General features: G+C 35.7%; 1 protein-coding gene across 4 annotated transcripts in view; it reads right to left on the reverse strand.

Moving 5' to 3' along the window:
• Positions 1-547: 547 nt before the first annotated feature.
• The window catches only part of CUL4B (cullin 4B), a 46,757-nt gene continuing 29,852 nt past the window's right edge, over positions 548-17,452 (reverse strand). For 2 of the 4 annotated variants that reach the window (XM_043458672.1, XM_043458674.1), the window contains 15 exons: positions 17,146-17,308; positions 16,769-16,858; positions 16,447-16,529; positions 15,709-15,776; positions 14,358-14,476; positions 13,562-13,754; positions 12,480-12,584; positions 11,884-11,994; positions 11,340-11,425; positions 10,119-10,226; positions 9,071-9,184; positions 8,229-8,334; positions 7,088-7,260; positions 4,866-5,018; positions 548-2,944 (listed from right to left, as the gene is read on the reverse strand). In XM_043458672.1, the coding sequence (XP_043314607.1) occupies positions 2,849-2,944; positions 4,866-5,018; positions 7,088-7,260; positions 8,229-8,334; positions 9,071-9,184; positions 10,119-10,226; positions 11,340-11,425; positions 11,884-11,994; positions 12,480-12,584; positions 13,562-13,754; positions 14,358-14,476; positions 15,709-15,776; positions 16,447-16,529; positions 16,769-16,858; positions 17,146-17,308 (1,768 nt within the window). In that variant the 3' untranslated portion in view covers positions 548-2,848. Of the gene's footprint in view, positions 2,945-4,865; positions 5,019-7,087; positions 7,261-8,228; positions 8,335-9,070; positions 9,185-10,118; positions 10,227-11,333; positions 11,426-11,883; positions 11,995-12,479; positions 12,585-13,561; positions 13,755-14,357; positions 14,477-15,708; positions 15,777-16,446; positions 16,530-16,768; positions 16,859-17,145; positions 17,309-17,452 lie in introns of all 4 variants that reach the window. The other 2 variants (XM_043458671.1, XM_043458673.1) reach the window with 1 other exon arrangement.

Raw genomic sequence — 17,452 nt, forward strand, 5'->3', positions numbered from 1 at the left:
TGGCTGAATGGTAAAGAACCTGCCTAACAATGCAGGAGATGTGGTCGGGTTCAATCCCTGGGTCAGGAAGATCCCTGGAGAAGGAAGTGGCAACTCATTCCAATATTCCTGCCTGGAAAATCCCATGGACAGAGAAGCATGGTAGGCTACAGTCACTCCATGGGGTTGTAAGAGAGTCAAACACGACTTAGGGACAAAAACAACAAGTAACTTCTCAACTTTAATCTAGACTAGTTTCATACTGACTTTATAAACTATTTGACTTTAAAGATTTGGATGAAATGATGTTTATACTTGTGCTTGATTTTTCTAAAATAGGACAGTTAAGAATAAATACTCACCTTGAGGATTCCTGGAAATCACCCGTTACCATCCCTTCCCCTCTACACTCCTATAGCATTATCATCAAACCACCACAAAAATAAAGAGAAATTTTAAAAATAAAATTGACAACTATGAATTCATTAATCATTAGGAAGAAGATTTTAAGTTCTGTGGTTTTATAACATTCTTAGAATATCTGAATTTTAAAGATCTTCTCCACAAATTTTTTTTAAATAAAAAGTTTTATTGGAGAAAAATAGAACCACCACGTACACAGGGAAAAGAGCACAAAAATTCAACTGATACAGAACTGAAAGTCACAACTACCCAATGTTGTTTGCGATTACTTTTCAATTTCTTAAATGGCTTCCACCAATTTTTTAAATAGCCTTGCCAATTTTCAGCTGAAACAGAATCAAGTTTTCAAAAAATTAAGAGCCTCAGCGAAGGGACCAGCTTTTAAGATAACAAAGGTGACACCAAGAGTCTCCTAATAGGACCAATTCTACCGAAAAATTCCTGAAGCACATAACTACTGAGTCTGGTAGAACAGTAGCTCAGAGACCATCAGGGATTAGTTAGAACACTGACTCAGACGGTCCAGTATGCAGAGAGGGCAAACAAAAAAGCTGCATTTCCCTGTCAGATGAGTTCACATAAGACAACCAAGGCGGTGCTAAGAAAATACAGGCAATGGCTGCTCAAAGTAATTAAGAAGGCATTCTAAATACCACATATTATTAGACAACAGTGTGTAAAGTGATGCAATTAGAAAACAGGCAACTTAAAAAAATATGGTCACAGGTCTTTGAGAACTCAAGAAAACAATCAATAGCAAACACTAGAGCTGAAGGTCTTCTCAGCTGAGGGTTGAAAGTGAAAGTGAGAGTGAAGTCGCTCAGTCACATCCAACTCTTTGCAACCCCGTGGACTGTAGCCCACCAGGCTCCTCCGTCCATGGGATTCTCCAGGCAAGAATACTGGAGTGGGTTGCCATTTTCTTCTCCAGGGGATCTTCCCGACCCAGGGTTAGGACGTAGCTATTCTTCCTAATAGTTTCAAATAGTCAAGGAAATAAACTACTGCAAAAAGCATTATAGCAGTTCTGATTTTTTTAAACCAAAACAAAATTTCTGCTTCTCTTCCAAGATTAATTCCCTTCAAAGCTTCAAGGAAAAACAAACAAGGAAGCAAAACAAAACCCCAAATACAAAAACAAAAAACCACTGATGGTAAAGAGAAGCTTTTTACTCACATTATCAATTTGAAAAAGACAATACTTTTGCTGTTTTCTATGTATGAACAATCCTAGGACGTTCCTCTGAAAAGCAGGTGTCCAGTGGCTATGAGAACTCTTTATCTTTAAGCAACTTTGAGAAGAAGATCAGCACAATACAGAATTTGAAATCCCAACTAGGGGGTATGTGGGGGAAAGGAGGAAGGATCTAGTTCTATCTAGGGCTTTAAGGAAGTTAAAATAAGGATGACAGGAAAAGACTAATATGCCAACGAAAAGAAGTTGAGGTGCTTCCAAAAAAAACTTTGGTAGAGAAAATAGGAATGCTAAATCCCAGGAAGCCTGGAACAATCTACAATTGGTCCAAGTTAAAGATAAAACTGTCCAAACAATGTTGAAGTCTAAAGGAAGTTGAAAACTAGTTTGTGAATTTTTGCTTTTGTAAAGTTACAAATGTGGGTTTGGTCTCTTTTGCAATGCTCATATTATATTCATTTTTAATATGAAGAAATCATTGGGTTTTTCTCTCCAACCATGTTCTTCTAGCACAACTGATCAGCAATTTTCTATTTCAGCTATTTTTATAAGTACCTGTTAATCAGCACAGTAAACTGAGGGTTGAACCATACACACACATCTCATAAATGGAACATTTTAGGATGTGTGTATATAAGACAATATGTAAGCAACTGTCCCTCTACTTGAAAACTTGTTTCCAAATAAAAATTTTAAAAACATCCCTTTCAGTGTAACAGAACATTACTTAGTAAAATATCAAGAGCTATGACAACGTATTTTTCTCTTCAAGGGCAATCACAAAACAGGTGAACAATCAAGTCCAGGGTGGTTTTTCTATTTGATAAATACATCCAGAACTCTGTACAGTAAATAAAGTTTGCATGCAGTTTAAGTATCTTTAAATGACATTTTAAGCAAATAAACCTTTTGCTTCATAATTAAATGGTGTATAAGAACCCCTTCCTCCTTCTTTAATAGCCATAAGGACCTCTTCCCCAGTTCCAAATAGGAATCATGAAAACCGGGTACTTTCTTAAAAGAGTTTTCTGCACATCATACTAAATAACATGCAAAGAGTTCGACAACATTCTTCTTAAAGGTAAGTATTACTCTTTAAATGGGCATGTTAACCACTGAAAAGTCACTCAACTATTCCCATTACACTGCTTCATTTGGTCATTGGTAGTATAAAAGAATTCAAACAACAACAGGTTAGTTTATCCACTGGCTATTGTATATGACAGCAAATGCTTCAAGGCCAACAACATTTTATGCAATGTAATTGTACTGGTTTGGATTTTCTTTGTCTCTCTCCATGTAGTCCCGGTCAATTAAGGATTCTATTCTCTTCTTAAGATCAGCAGGCTGTAAGAGAAGGCAAATTTTCAGTGCATAGTTCATAACCCACTGGCTCAAACCCCTTTATCAATATTCAATTTAAAAAAAACAGCTTAGGCTCACTGAATGTATTTAATTTCCTTATTTTTTTTTCTTTTTCAAATCTCCTTAAAGAGGAAAGCATGTTGAAAATAAATCAGGTTAAAAATGTTTTTCTGCTATACACATACTGTCATATCTTGTCCTATTGTTATATAGTACATTCTCTATTTTAAAGAGGTCTGCTAAGAACCAGCTATTCTCTGCACAAATACAAAAGACCATCATAACTTCACACGAAGAACATGTTATAGTTTAAGGAAACAGAATACTATTTAGTTTTGCCAAGGTAGTTTGAGAAGATAACTAGATCCTAAATTTGGAAAAAAGCTGGTTCTCAAAGTCAGGTTTTGTTGCTGTTGTTGTTGTTGAGTAGCCAAGTTGTGTTCAATTCTTTGAGGCCCCATGGACTGTAGCACACCAGGCTCCTCTGTCCTCCACTATCTCCCAGAGTTTACTCAAATTCAAAGTCAGGTTGCATTTTTATAAATTACAGATATACTATGGAAATCACTATTTACACGACTACTACAACAACTGGCTTGGTAAGTGAAGTATCATCTCATAATTCAAATCTCTGTATTCCAGGTTTAATGTGAGATTTAACTGTTACTTGCCCAAAATGATTTGAATTTTTAAATTCTACTTGTTGAAAAATCATTAAGAAAGCTTATAGCTTGTTCTCAATTGCATTCTTAGCTGTTGGGCAACAAAAGTCCACTGTCTTTTGTATCTAGCCTTAAAGAGAATATAATCTTGCTTGCTAATAGCTTTTCAGGTTGTGTAAAATGCGTACTTGATCAAGAAAGTTAAAGAGCGAAAGTAGTTTGATCGGGCAGTCAAAATTTCAGTGAAGTTTGAATTCCAAGGTTTGAAAATCAAAATGACTTGCTCTTAATTATGGTGAAAGACCAAGAATATCAGCATATTTATTATAGTGGTCCTAATAACTTCCTTAGCTATCCAGTATCAGTGAGCTCTCTGGCTGGAGGTGAAATGATTGTTAAGGCATAGGATGAGGGTGAGAGTGTGGTCATGAGGAGACAGTATCAACAGCTAACAAGCATTTATGTGTCAGGCCCAGTGCTAAGTTTTTAAAAATATCATCTCATTTAAGCTTCACCAAAATCCTATGAGGTAAGTACTATTATCATCTCCATTTTACGAAAGAGGAAAACAAGCTCAAAAGGTGAAACAGTCAAGAGTCTATCCAAAGTCTAAAAAGTATCTATCATCACAAGAGTTTAGGAATCTTCTATAACATGAGATACAGTCCAGTACACCACCACATTGTCTAAGGTGCTTCATTACTGGGAATTTATATTGAAACATATCCATGTGATGACTAATTTTAGTTTGCCAGAACTATCACTAAACTTTACAAAAAGATGCCTAATGATGACTTTATAGTTTTATTAAATTGGAATATAATTGCCTGTATGGTTTTTAATGGACCTTTACACAAGCTAACTAAACAGAAGACTTAATTAAAATAACCAAATCTGTCAAATAGCAAGGTATTCTTAGGAGAAAAAAAATTTAAAAAATAACAAATAAGCTAAAAAAAAAACTAAAGTGAATAAACTTGAAAATTTCAATTTTCAGTATAAGAACTTTTATAAATTGTTTTCCCCCTTTGTCACAGCTGCCCACATATGCCAATAAAGGTTTTTTTTAAAAATCATATATATAAGCATGAGAAATGAAAACTTTTGTCCCTCTAAATGGTCTTGAGGTTTTATTCTATGTTTGTAAGATTTGTGTCTAAAAAATCTAATTTATATATACATATAAAACAATATAATTTTTATATATAAGCAGCTCTGTAATAAAATACAGAAGTACCTACCTTGACTGGAAATTTCAACTGGTTGTACACTTCTGAAACAAGGAGATTGTGGCTAAGTGTCTTTCTCATCTTCATAATTCGAACAATTGCAGCATCAATTTGATATTGTCTATCTTGAAATACTCTTTCTGTGGTACTAGCTTGTTCTTCAACCTAATAAAAAAAGTTTCAAACTTAGGAACTGTACCTGAAGTGAAACCTGATTACTTATACAAACTGTATGTTTTAGGGCCATGACACAATTAACGCTTTAAATATGCTGAATTAATCAAAAGAAACCTCATAAATACAATGACAAAAAAACCCCTACAAACATTAATTCCTGATTGTCCTAGTGGCCTGTATCAATGAAGTAATACCAATATCAGTTAACAGAAAAATGCCATCTTGGTTTTTCTAGAGAGACAGCTGATGAAGAATGTATCATTTCCTTTTATTCTGTTCTCAAAATCTTAATGTGTCACAAGCAGTTGCTGACCAGATTTCTGTGTGACATTAGCTTATCTGTAAAAGTGACTGACACTGACATCTGACTCAAACAAAATATGGTACCATCCAGCTAAGCTAATTAGAGTCAAACTTTTTTTTTGAGAGTCAAACTTTAAAATTTATTTTTATTTTGTAATACACAAGTCAGAAATACACAGTTTAAAAAGCCAGTTAACCAATTTTAATGTTACAGCTAGCATGTTCCTCTTTAGTACTTAAATTAGAGGAGTAGCTTGGGCTTCTTTATTTTTATTTTTTGCCACACTGTGCAGTTTGTAGGATCTAAATTCCCCGACCAGGGATCGAATCCATGCTCCTTAAAGTGGAAGCACAGAGTCTTAACCACTGGACTGTCAGGGAAGTCCCTAGTTTGGAGATTTTGTAGTCAGCTTCTTTCTGATACAGTATACATGTTTTAAAATGACACAGTAATTTAAGGGAATATCACACCTTTGGTGTGAATGTTAACAAAAGAGGAACTTGTCTGCAACACTGACCTCTGTGCTATGCTAAATCACTTCAGTCGTGTCCGACTCTTTGCAACCCTATGGACTATAGCCTGCTAGGCTCCTCTGGCCATGGGCTTCTCCAGGCAAGAACACTGGAGTGGGTTGCCACACCCTCCTCCAGGGGATCTTCCTGACCCAGTGATTAAACCTGTGTCTCTCATGTCTCCTGCATTGGCAGGTGGGTTCTTTATCACTAGCGCCACCTGGGAAGCTTAACATGGACCTCTGAAAGTGAAAGTGAAGGTCGCTCAGTCGTGTTCGACTCTTTGTGATCCCATGGACTATACAGTCCATGGAATTCTCCAGGCCAGAATACTGGAGTGGGTAGCCTTTCCCTTCTCCAGCAGATCTTCCCGACCCAGGAATTGAACCAGGGTATCCTGCACTGCAGGCCGACTCTTTACCAACTGAGCTATGAGGGAAGCCCACATTGACCTCTACCCCATATTAAAACTTTTTCTCAAGTACTACATTAAACCTTGTTGAGATTGAAACCAACTGGTTTCAGGAAATGCTGCAGTTGCTGGTTTCCTTAATAAAAGTCTCTAACAAACTCAAATGACAGAAACAAAATAGTCACTGCTGATCAAAAAAGTGCTAACTAAATCATTCCAATTTTTCACCAAAGAAGCTGGAAGAGAAAGAAAAAGAAAATATAATCTTTAGTGCTGGCGAGGGCACAGTGAGACAGGCACTCATGCTATTAGTGTAAATTAGTCCAGTCTTTCTGGAACACAAAATAGCATAATGTATTAAGACTCTTAAAACGTTCACACTCTTTAACCCAAAAGATCTACTTCCATGATAAATTTATAAGGAAAGATCAGAAAGATTAAGATTTAGGTACAGAGATGCACCTTGCTGTTTTATTTATAATACTAAGAAGTTATAAATTTAACTGCCCAACAATAGACATTGGCTGAATAAATTATTAGAGCTGCGTAAAAGAATATTGTGTGGCCATCTCCCATTTTACAAAGATGTTTAATAGCATGGAAAAATAAAGACCTAAAACACACAAAAAAGCAGTATATAAAACTATGTTGAGTATTAGGCCCTACAAAATCAAATACTGAAATACACTGAGCTAGATACAGGCCCAGATAATATTAATGCTGGTGGTGGTATTCTAGGCTAAAATCTTCTTTATAAATCTTTATTACTATGAACACATATAATTCTAGTACATCAGGATGCGGAGAATGCAAAAAAAAAAAAAAGTACCGTTTCTTTCATCTGAATTTGATTGATCTTTATCCTGAAAAGTTTGTGCTTGAAATCATCATTACAAATGAACTTGTCACCATCTTCGATATCTTTACCCTTTGGATTTTTCGCCAGAACTCTGGCTTTGCCACAGGCCAATGACTGCAATGTTCTCCTTAACTCTCCATCCTCTGAAGAAGAAAGAGTGGTTTAGCTATCTGTTACTAGCACATCAACATGGACAGCTACATTCAACCTCAGTCTAGCTTCTACCCTACCCATCTATTACAGTTGTTTCATTTTTCCTCAAGGTTCATGAACAACATCCTCTTTGTCCCACCCAATCACTTTTTTCCTGGTCATCCTCTAAAGGCTTCAATTATCATTCCATGTGGATAACCATCACACCTTCAGAAATGACATCCCACTTTTCCCCAGCCCCACATTTAAAGGCTACCTCCACCTGGCTCTTTTATGCTCATCAATTCCAGTATGTCCAATATTTTAGTCATCATCTTCCCCATAAAACTGTATCTTCTTTCCAACTGTTAGTCATGAAGCTACCAACCTACTCTGGTGAGAAATTCTGGAATCATCTTTTAACTCTTTCCTCTCCTTCATCCTCCATGTATCTAGTAGTTGCTTCCTTAGAGATGCCTTGTCTCTCTTCTCATTGGTCTCATTGTAGTCTAAGCTCTTTATCACTTTATGCCTGAATTACCCCCAGGAGCTTCTGGCCTGGAATCTCTTCAACTTCCAAGCTGCCCTACTATCTACTGATTCTAGGCGCGCTGCCCAAATGACTCCTGCCCAAGGTGTGCTCATTCCTTTCTCCATACCTTTTCTCATGGTATTTCCTCTTGCAATGTAACTAAAATTTGAAGGCCCAGCTCAAACCCTACCTCCTTCATGAAGGCGTTCCCCATTGTGCCAGTCCACACTGGTCTCTTGCTTGAATGAACTAACACACTCCGTCAGCACCACAGACTGGTACTCACTGGTTGTGAAACTATTTTAAGTGTCATTTCCCCCTTTCCCCATGGGTCTAAGTCCTGAGGAGAGGGATTATTTTCTTAGAGTCCCCCAGACCACTTAACCAAGTGAGGTGCACATAGTGGACACTGAATAATGCTTGCTAATCAACTGATTCAACACAAACCTATTCCAGTAGCCTGCTTGATCTCTTCTAAACTGAACTCCTCTCCCTCATTAAACATTAGCAGCACCAGTGTTTGAAAAAGAGAGACTTGGAGTTCTTTTTTACCCTGTTGGAGAAACAACAGTGTTTAGCCATCATTTTTTAAAAAAAGCACATGAAAATTAATCAAGTAACTAATCTCTTACTGGAAAAGCATTTTTCAATTAGTGGATTTAAAACCACAGATTAACATTATCCAGAAAAGTCAGTATGTTAAATGGAGGGTTTAGGTGTGATCCTACCTAAAATAGGAGGAAGGATTGAATGACCTTTCTACGGGTCTTTTTTAAGCCTTATAATTAAAACAGAACAACAAAGTAATGAAAATTAATAACTCAGCTTTATGTGTCATTACAGATATTTATTACGAGCAGTAAGAAACCACTATTTCAATGCATTTTCAATATGTCTGATTCAGATTAGTCATGAAAAGCTGTAGGATTTTTTTGAAATTAGATATGAGAACTGTTCCCCTTAACACCCACTCTCTTCTCTAGCTCCCAGCAACAAAAAAAGAAGTTTCCTGTCAAAAGTGGCAGCTTGAATTTTGCATCCACAGGTGGGGAAAGGATGTGGGAGAAAAGAGTTACTGGTTTTGTTTTGTAGTAGAGCCCAATCAAGTGTGGAAAAGACCACATTCATATACACAGAGCTGTGACAAGCTATCACTATGTCATGCACATATATAAGACAAAGTTATAAAACACCTTAAAAAAAAACACCTTAAAAACTTTCAAGTTAAGAGGGATGACCTCAGTATAAAAGATGAAGATGAAAACTAAGTTGGGGGAATATCCACTTACCTCTTTAAACTCTGCCTTTAGCACGCAGTGTCCTAAAGTTGATTGCCATTGAAGTTTCCTGCCGCTATGTTTGCCAAGGTAAAATGTCTTGAAAATCTCCTGAAGTTTTACCATCTACAATAAATAATGCTTTATTTAAGCTCTGTATCCAGTATCACATTCACTACTTTTTTATATTTACATGTGTAAAAATCTGTGGAAGTTTTAAAGACTATACCCAATAGGGCCACTGATCACTCTGATGTAAGGTTAATAACCACCAAATTTAATAGTATTAATCAGATTTACCCTCTCTGATCTGTCTGCAACATTTTATCATCTTTTCTTTTTAAAACAATATTTATTTATAAACTTAGTTGCAGTATATGGGATATAGTCCCTGACCAGGGATCAAACCCGGGCCCACTGCATTGGGGGCTGGTGGTCTTAGACACTGGACCACTAGGGAAGTCCCATCCCCTCTTCTGAAACATTCATCTCCAGTGTTTTTTGTGCCTCTGCATCATGCTGGTTCCTTTATCTCACTAGTGCTTCTTCGTTAGTTTCCTTCATAGGTACCTCTTCCTACCACCTACCAATTGTGAGCCTTTTTCAAAGTTCTGCCTTAGGTCTGTTCTTTTTGTTTCCACATTTTCTCTCTTAATGAGGGAGATCTGTTCCCTGGGCTTTCATGATCATCTTCATGAAGGACTCAGCATCTATCTCTCTAGCCTTAACCCCTTTCCTAAGCTTCAGTCTTGGGTTAAGACATTTCCCCAGGAGTTAGGATGGATTTACCCAAGTATCCATCACTCAGCAATCTCACCCTCCGGCCCAGGTAATATACCATCACGAATTTTTGAGAGCTGGGCAGTGATGGGTACTAATACAATCTGGGGAACTGAAAGAAGAGTCAAGGAAATTAGCCCCAAACTCAGGAATTGGCATCTTAAGCTATGCTCTAATCATACAGGTATAGAAGTAATATAAATAAAAGAACAAAACATTAAAAACAGTTGACATTTGGTATGGGTGTGTTTACACGAACTTTTAAAACAGTAACTCTTACCTCTGGTGGTAAATGAACTTCCATAGGCACATATGTTGGCCAGTAACCCATTGTCAGGATATTCACAGTTAATTCAATATTCCCAGGTACATTCTGGTTCTGCATATACTACAATAAGATCAACACATACACTGAGATCTTAAAAAATTAAAATGCATACGTTTCATGCCATAAAAATGACCCATTATAAGAAGCTCCTCACTACAAAACTACATGTGAATACTGACCATCTTTAAAATAAAAGGCAAAACTATTAAGAGAACTATAAATGAAGCCTATATTAAAAGCTCCAGAAAAGTACACCAGGTAACATTTTGCTACAATGTACACACGGATCAGGTGACTCCTTCAGAGGCATTAACAACTTAAATAATTTCTCACATATGACTGGGCTGTTACAGGATTTCTTCTCCATTCTTTTCCCCATACCACCTGCAGTATCCATTTTTGGAGAACCCTACATGGCTTGGAAAACCCGGCAGCAACCCCCCATTCCTCACCCCACCAGCAAGCCCAAGTGTCTGGTTTTTCACTTGTTCCACTGTGTGTTTGCAGGGAGTGACCTGAAATGGGGAAGGAAGAAGAAGGGGAGAGGGCAAAGCAGGTAAATCCTATTCTGTAGCTACTACTACAGGACCCATGATCCTACTAATCCTGATCTTTCTCTTGAGTCTTCCACTCTCATCTCCCACCATAGCAACATAGTGATAAAGAAATCACTGTTAAAACCCTAGGAGAGGAAAATCTATCTTGCTATCACTATTACCTATGATCTTACATGTTTCAAAACTAGCTTCTACCAACATCTGCAAAATATATAGATCTAGCGTTTCATTCCCAAGGTCCCCAAACGCCTTATACAACCACTCTATCACCTCTTCCATCTCTATCACTAGCTCTGAACATGCAACTCACCACCAGTGGTTAGATGCTAGAAGCCCTGTTTTCACTAGCTACAGCCTTTCCTGTCCTGACTTCTTCTGCTCAATACATTTCATCTCTATTTTTGTGTTATTTTGGGAGTATATTGAGAATAAATTTTGAAGTAGGTCAAATATACTTACTTTTCATTGGTGATTATTTTCCTCTACTGTGACTATCATCTAAGTTGCTATGAAGTATTTATAAGAGATACAAGTTTCTACTTATCCTCTTCAGTACAAACCAAAATAAGAAGATAACATTTAAGTTGGAGGAATTAAGAGTTTAACTCACTTTTACCTGTTTGAACTGAATCATGATGTCTTTAGAAAGTTCCATGTCTTTAAACATTCCTTCAAGTTTGCTGGTGAAAGCAGCTCCACATTCTAGTAAAGATGTTCGTACATTTACAATATTTTAAAGTGGTTAAAAACAAAGAATTTAGAATTGAAAACATGAAATGTAAAACTTACTTTAGGATGAAATATGGTCTGTAACTATTCATAAGAATAAAAAGAGCCTTACCCCAAAGTGTATGCCCCACTAAATCAGAGTCAAATCTTAATCCTGTAGTAACTTTATCTACTTTTTAAGGCACAAGATAAATGGGAAATTTTATACAAATGATAAAAACAAGAACAATATTTTATTTTTTAAAAAAATTATGACAGCTCTGCACATGTAAATAGGTTGGAAACCTCATGAGCTTACTCAATTTACATTTTTAATCATATGAACTTACAATGACTGACAAAAGAGGCAATTGACTGAAAGAGTAGAAATTAAGCTAATATTTTCTGTCAGAAATTAAAGAAGAAAAGGATCAGAAGAATGACAAACATACCATGTTTAAGTTTGGACAGCATTGATTTTTCAGCATCGACAGATGCACTTTTCCCAACTAAAAGGCGCTTGGCTAAATCTTTCTTATAGAAGGCCTCAAAAACATCTTTACCTATATAAATAATAAAACACAACTTTTACATTCCAATATAAGGTTTTGACACAATTGACTCAAAGTGCTTAATAAATCAAACCATTAACCCAAGTCATTTAAATGTACACATTTTATACAAGTTTGCTAAATGCAAGAAACATTAGAGGTAGATTTTTGTGCCAGACATTTCAAGACTTCTTTGCTGAAAAGAATTAAGACTGAATTAACTTTTCTTTAGAAAAACTTTAGTTGACTAGTAGTTTTAGCATCAATACTCCTGAGATTAAAATAAGCAGCAAAATTCAAGACTCTTAACAGTGGAAAAGTCAGAGCACAAGGCAATTAAGCAACGTTCCTCAAGTACCCCAATAATTTAAAAGCAAGGAATTTAATAGAATTTTATATATTTAGCCCCCAAGTAAATATACCTTACAGGTTGATTTTACTCGCCAGTTTCTCTGTTGAGTGCTTTAAGAGAACAATATTAAAACAAAAATACATACCATATATAAATCTAAATATAATCATAATCTTATCCAACATTTTTTCAAGTTCTTCATCGGTAGCTTCTTTGTTGCCTGCACGAAGCTTTGAATCCACATACTTCGCTAAAATGGGGGGAAAGTTTGTTGTTCAGTGATCATCAGTACCCATGAGATACTGGTCACTATAAATATCAAACAGGAGTATGATATACTGAGTATTTCAATGTTTTACATGTACACATGCATTTTAAAAAAGTTTCCAAAGTCAGGGAGATCATCAAGCGACTTGTTCAGTGTCACAGAGTTAAAAAATACAAGAGCTTCAACTCAAACCCAAGTCTTCTGGCTCCAGGCCTAATGTACTTTCTACCATACTAATGGGATAAAGAAACTCTGGTGGGGGGATGGTGGTGGAGGTGTTTACAGCCTTGTGCAGGAGGTCAAAGTCACTGAAAGACATGGCATATCTTCTGGAATGTTCATTTTACACTGATGGTAGGCAATCTGAAATACTACTTTTCTATTAAAACAAATCAGATACATTACAGAGTAGGAGGCAAAAACTGCAAAAATTTTAAGGGTAAATAGTAAACCAACAAAATTTCATCCTTTAAGTGAAGGGTCTTCTCAGGCACCTCCTCCTCTGACCCAGTTGGGGAAAACTGAGAAGAACTGCAGTACACCACACTCTTTACTCTAAATAGGCCCAGATTCTTAGGTTTATTTTCATCCTGAACATTCTTTCTCATTGGCAACTGTAATTTTGTGCTAGCCTTTCCTGTGTGTGGGCCTCAAGAAAAAGTACCCTGTCCCACCTCTAAATTGCTGTAGGCTTGTAAAACAGCTATCAAGCTTTTTATACATAAAAAGTAAACAGGGTCCAATGTACTGTCTTACAAAGAAAGACCATGTTTGATAATGTGGGCTTTGAGATATTCTTTAGCATGAAGGACTACTCCTTGCATCCAGCTTCTTAGAAACCACCAACTAAGTAACTAGAAATAAATTAGACTGTTATTGAAAGACATGGCACAAAGATGTTAATACACAAAACCTTATAAAAGAAGAACATTAAATGGGAAAAGGGACTGGAAAAATACCTATAAGTTCAGCAGGCTTGTTTGGTCTTTTGTTAATGAATGTTTCAAATGCTTCTTTCATAGCATTGATAAATTTTTCATTCTTCAGGAAACAGATATCAATTATATGGTCAACCTTATCTTTAAAATCCAGCAATTCTTGAACCATGGTTTTATCCTTTTCAGGATTAATTACAATAGTGCTACCAAATGCCTAAAAAAACAAAAATGACTTTTTACTAGAATTTAATTATCTGCAATGAAGACAACCCCCCAAATCATATTTTAAGTATATACACATACCCACATACTTTAAAATTTCAAAAAATTAAATAAAATAAAGCAGGTTCTGAAATCAAGAAAAGAAAAGATAAAGTGATAAAACATCCAGACTGATACCACTCATCTATAATCACAAGGTAAGGAACAGCCACTGGGTATAAAATATCATAATGGGATCTTATTGTAGAAGTTTCTAGGATTTTTTCCCCTACTTTTAAAGTCAGCTTGAATTTTTAAAAAATGGCAACCTGCCTTCAGTGTAAGACCACAGGAAAGAAATTTGGATCCAAAAAAAGTCCTATTCCTTTTTCCACATTCACTACAATTATTGGAGCTAGAAATCACATCACACATCACGAAGATAACTGTTTTATTGTTAATTTGCCACATGGCTATTATTCTCAGACTGACTGCTCTCAAAACTCCCATTACTTGAAAAAAAAGGGATCTAACAAATAAGAAAACACTTATTCATATGTACTCTAGGTATACAGATTATAAGCCATGAGAGGAAATAAATGGTTAATGTTAATACCTTTATGTACTCAATCCATTGTTGTAAGAGAACCTGAACGCCACCTCGAACTCTACTGAAGAGCTGATACAGGAGAGATAAATCTTGAATTCGGTTTTCATCAAGGAGGTTATTTAAACCTGATTTTTGAAACATTTGGTATTTTAAAAAAAAGTGAACAAAAATGTCAGGTATTTAAATAAAAAAGAAGTTAAAATTATTCTGATACTGGTTTGAACTATGACTAGTCTGTGAATTTTAATATAGAGTGTGCTTTGAATTAAACTCAAAGAGATAATTACCTTTCCAAGTGAAAACTAAATATAGGGAACTTACATAAAAACAAAAATTATATAATGGTCTGTACCATTTAACATAGTAGATCACATGTATAAACCAACTTATAAAAATTGGTCTGTATAAATACAGTATTCTTGGGCTTCCCTTGTGGCTCAGATGGTAAAGAATCCGCCTGCAATACAGGAGACCCAGGTTTGATCCCTGGGTTAGGAAGATCCCCTGGAGAAGGGAAAGGCTACCCACTCCAGTATTCTGGCCTGGAGAATTCCATGGACTGTACAGTCCATGTGGTCAGAAAGAGTCAGACATGACTGAGCGACTTTCACTTCACTTTCAAATACATGTTACAAATACCTCATATGTGCAACAGCCATATTATATTTGCATTACTGTACACAGTTATATTTCAGAGTATTGGATAAGGCCTGTGGTATATAAAAATTATGCATCAATAGGCCAAGTTTAAATGAAGTCCTAAGGTATTTGATTTTTAGAATGAAATAAAAATATAACTGCATTAAAGTTCTAAGATATTTTATACAAAAGATGGCTGGAGAGAAAGGTAAGACTTTTGCCTATTTGTAACACTGTTAAAGTAAAATTCAGGGTATACTCATATATCACTTAGGATTAATAGAAATGCTTGGTTTTATATGCTAGAAACAAAAACACTTTAGTGCAAAAAGGAATGCATTTCCTTATTATTGCTTATTATTTAATATTTAATATAATTAATATTAATTTAATATTAAATACATAATATTTAACATTTCCTTATTATTATTCCTTATTTAATTATCCTTAAAAATTAAATTAAGAATCCCCAAATTCCTACTGTTTCTTTACTGGAGTTGGTTAAGACTCCTCTCATCTCGCTTCCTGTATCTTTATAAAGTTAAGGAAAGAGGCACCTCCTACAAGTTTACTGTGATGAATAGGGGCAAAGCGTTGTGTCCTACCTCAGGAATGCAGTGATCTGCTATCAAACCTTTAAAAAGGCAAGCTTTAAAAATGTTTTTACTTGTTTGCTACTATTTTAAAAGTAATCTCTTATTTGTAAATTGCCAATTACCTTTCTGAAGAATAGCTGTTAAGTGTTCTCCTAGAAGTTGTTTTTCCACAGTAGCAATTAATGACTTCCTATAAGGAAAAAAGAAGTTTAGAATTAGACAAACATCGCTTCTTGGCCTTTAGGCAAAGATCAAGTGTAGAATTAGACAATTGATTCTGCTGAAAATTTAGTCTCTCCTGGGGGATAAAAAAATTAACTAGCTCGCTTTGTTAATTTCAATATTCCTATTCTTCTGAATAAATTTATTGTGCTCAGAGTTACTCTACTTTATGCCTAGAAGGAAAACATTGTGTATTTCAGAATTTTGGTATATCACGAAATAAATATTTCAACGGTCTTGCCATGGCTGGCTTTTCCTAAACTTCTCTGCTTTTACTAGGAAGTATTTACCTATCTGCTTATAGGAATTCTTTGGTTGGTAATATTAAGGAAAGCAGAGAAATACTTTCTCCTATGAATGCTCGCTGAATTTTAATCAGCCTAAAGATTTCAAAGATCACATCAGCTTTTAATACTATTCTTTAATTATATCCTAAACACATATGGACAACCAATAATCAAACCCTTGACTAAACTAAGTAGGGGAAGGAACAACTTGAAGTTTGCATTATGAAAACAACTGTTAAAGTCTCAAGTTTTACCTGAAAATACTTACTAACATGTTTGGGGATGCCCAAAGTGCCTTAAGTGATTCCGCAGCACAGGTTAAGGCTATTAGGCTGAGCGTGTAATACTTACTGGGTGGTCTGATCTAAGTAAGTAATAAGTCTGTCAGCTTCTTCTTCTAGACGTTTATTAACATGATGAAGGTATTCAGGAACCTACAAAGATAAGTTTTTTATATATTGTTTTCCTCTCCATAAATCATTTAGTAAATGTCAAGTCCAAAAGATCCTGGGAGTAGTCCTGTCAAATGTGACAGGGTTGAATCATAAGTAAAATCACATGTAAAATTATCGCAGCCTAACATTTGGAAGATAAATGAAAGGGCAGCTTACGTTCTATAAAGTAGGGTCTATTATGAGACACAGTGGATTTATTCATCATGATTTTTAAATACCTCTCTTTCCTGCATTAATTTTTGGCCTTCAGCTGCGTACAGTCGGTTAGTTTCTTCCAAGAATCGTTGTTCAAAAGAATCCTGATAAATCTGGGAGGGGGTAACAAAGTAAAGAAGTTCAATTATTCAATAAATGTTTACTGAATGCCCTATATGTGAACAGCATTATGAGTCTGGCTTTTTTTTTTTAAGTTTTTTTGGCAACACCACAGATCTTGTGGGATCTTGGTTCCCTGAACAGGGATTGAACCCAGGCCCCTCAGCAGTGAGAGCATGGAGTTCTAACCACTGGACCGCCAGGAAATTCTGTGTTTGTTTTTTAAACATCAGACTAGGTATAGCAATCAGTTCTGTAGTAAGTGAAGTAGTTAACTTACTTGCAAATCAGAGAGCATGCTTAGAAGGCTTCGGAGTAAACTTCTATCGATTGCTTCACCATTCCTCTCCCTCTCAATCAAAAGGAGAATGCCATCAATTGTCTTATTCTGGACTTTCTGATCACTTATAATATGAGCCCTAAATAACTCCAGTCCCATGTCCCTAAAATAAAAAAATATACACATAATCTAAATTAATTTAAAACGATACCACTTCTGGAGAGGCTTGCTTAACTTCTCACCACATGTTAATTAGGGTTCCAGGCTTTGAAGCAACTACTGTAAAAGTATAAAATCCACATATTTA

The sequence above is a fragment of the Cervus canadensis genome, chromosome X, assembly GCF_019320065.1.
Source record: "Cervus canadensis isolate Bull #8, Minnesota chromosome X, ASM1932006v1, whole genome shotgun sequence".
NCBI classification, from domain to species: Eukaryota; Metazoa; Chordata; class Mammalia; order Artiodactyla; family Cervidae; genus Cervus; species Cervus canadensis.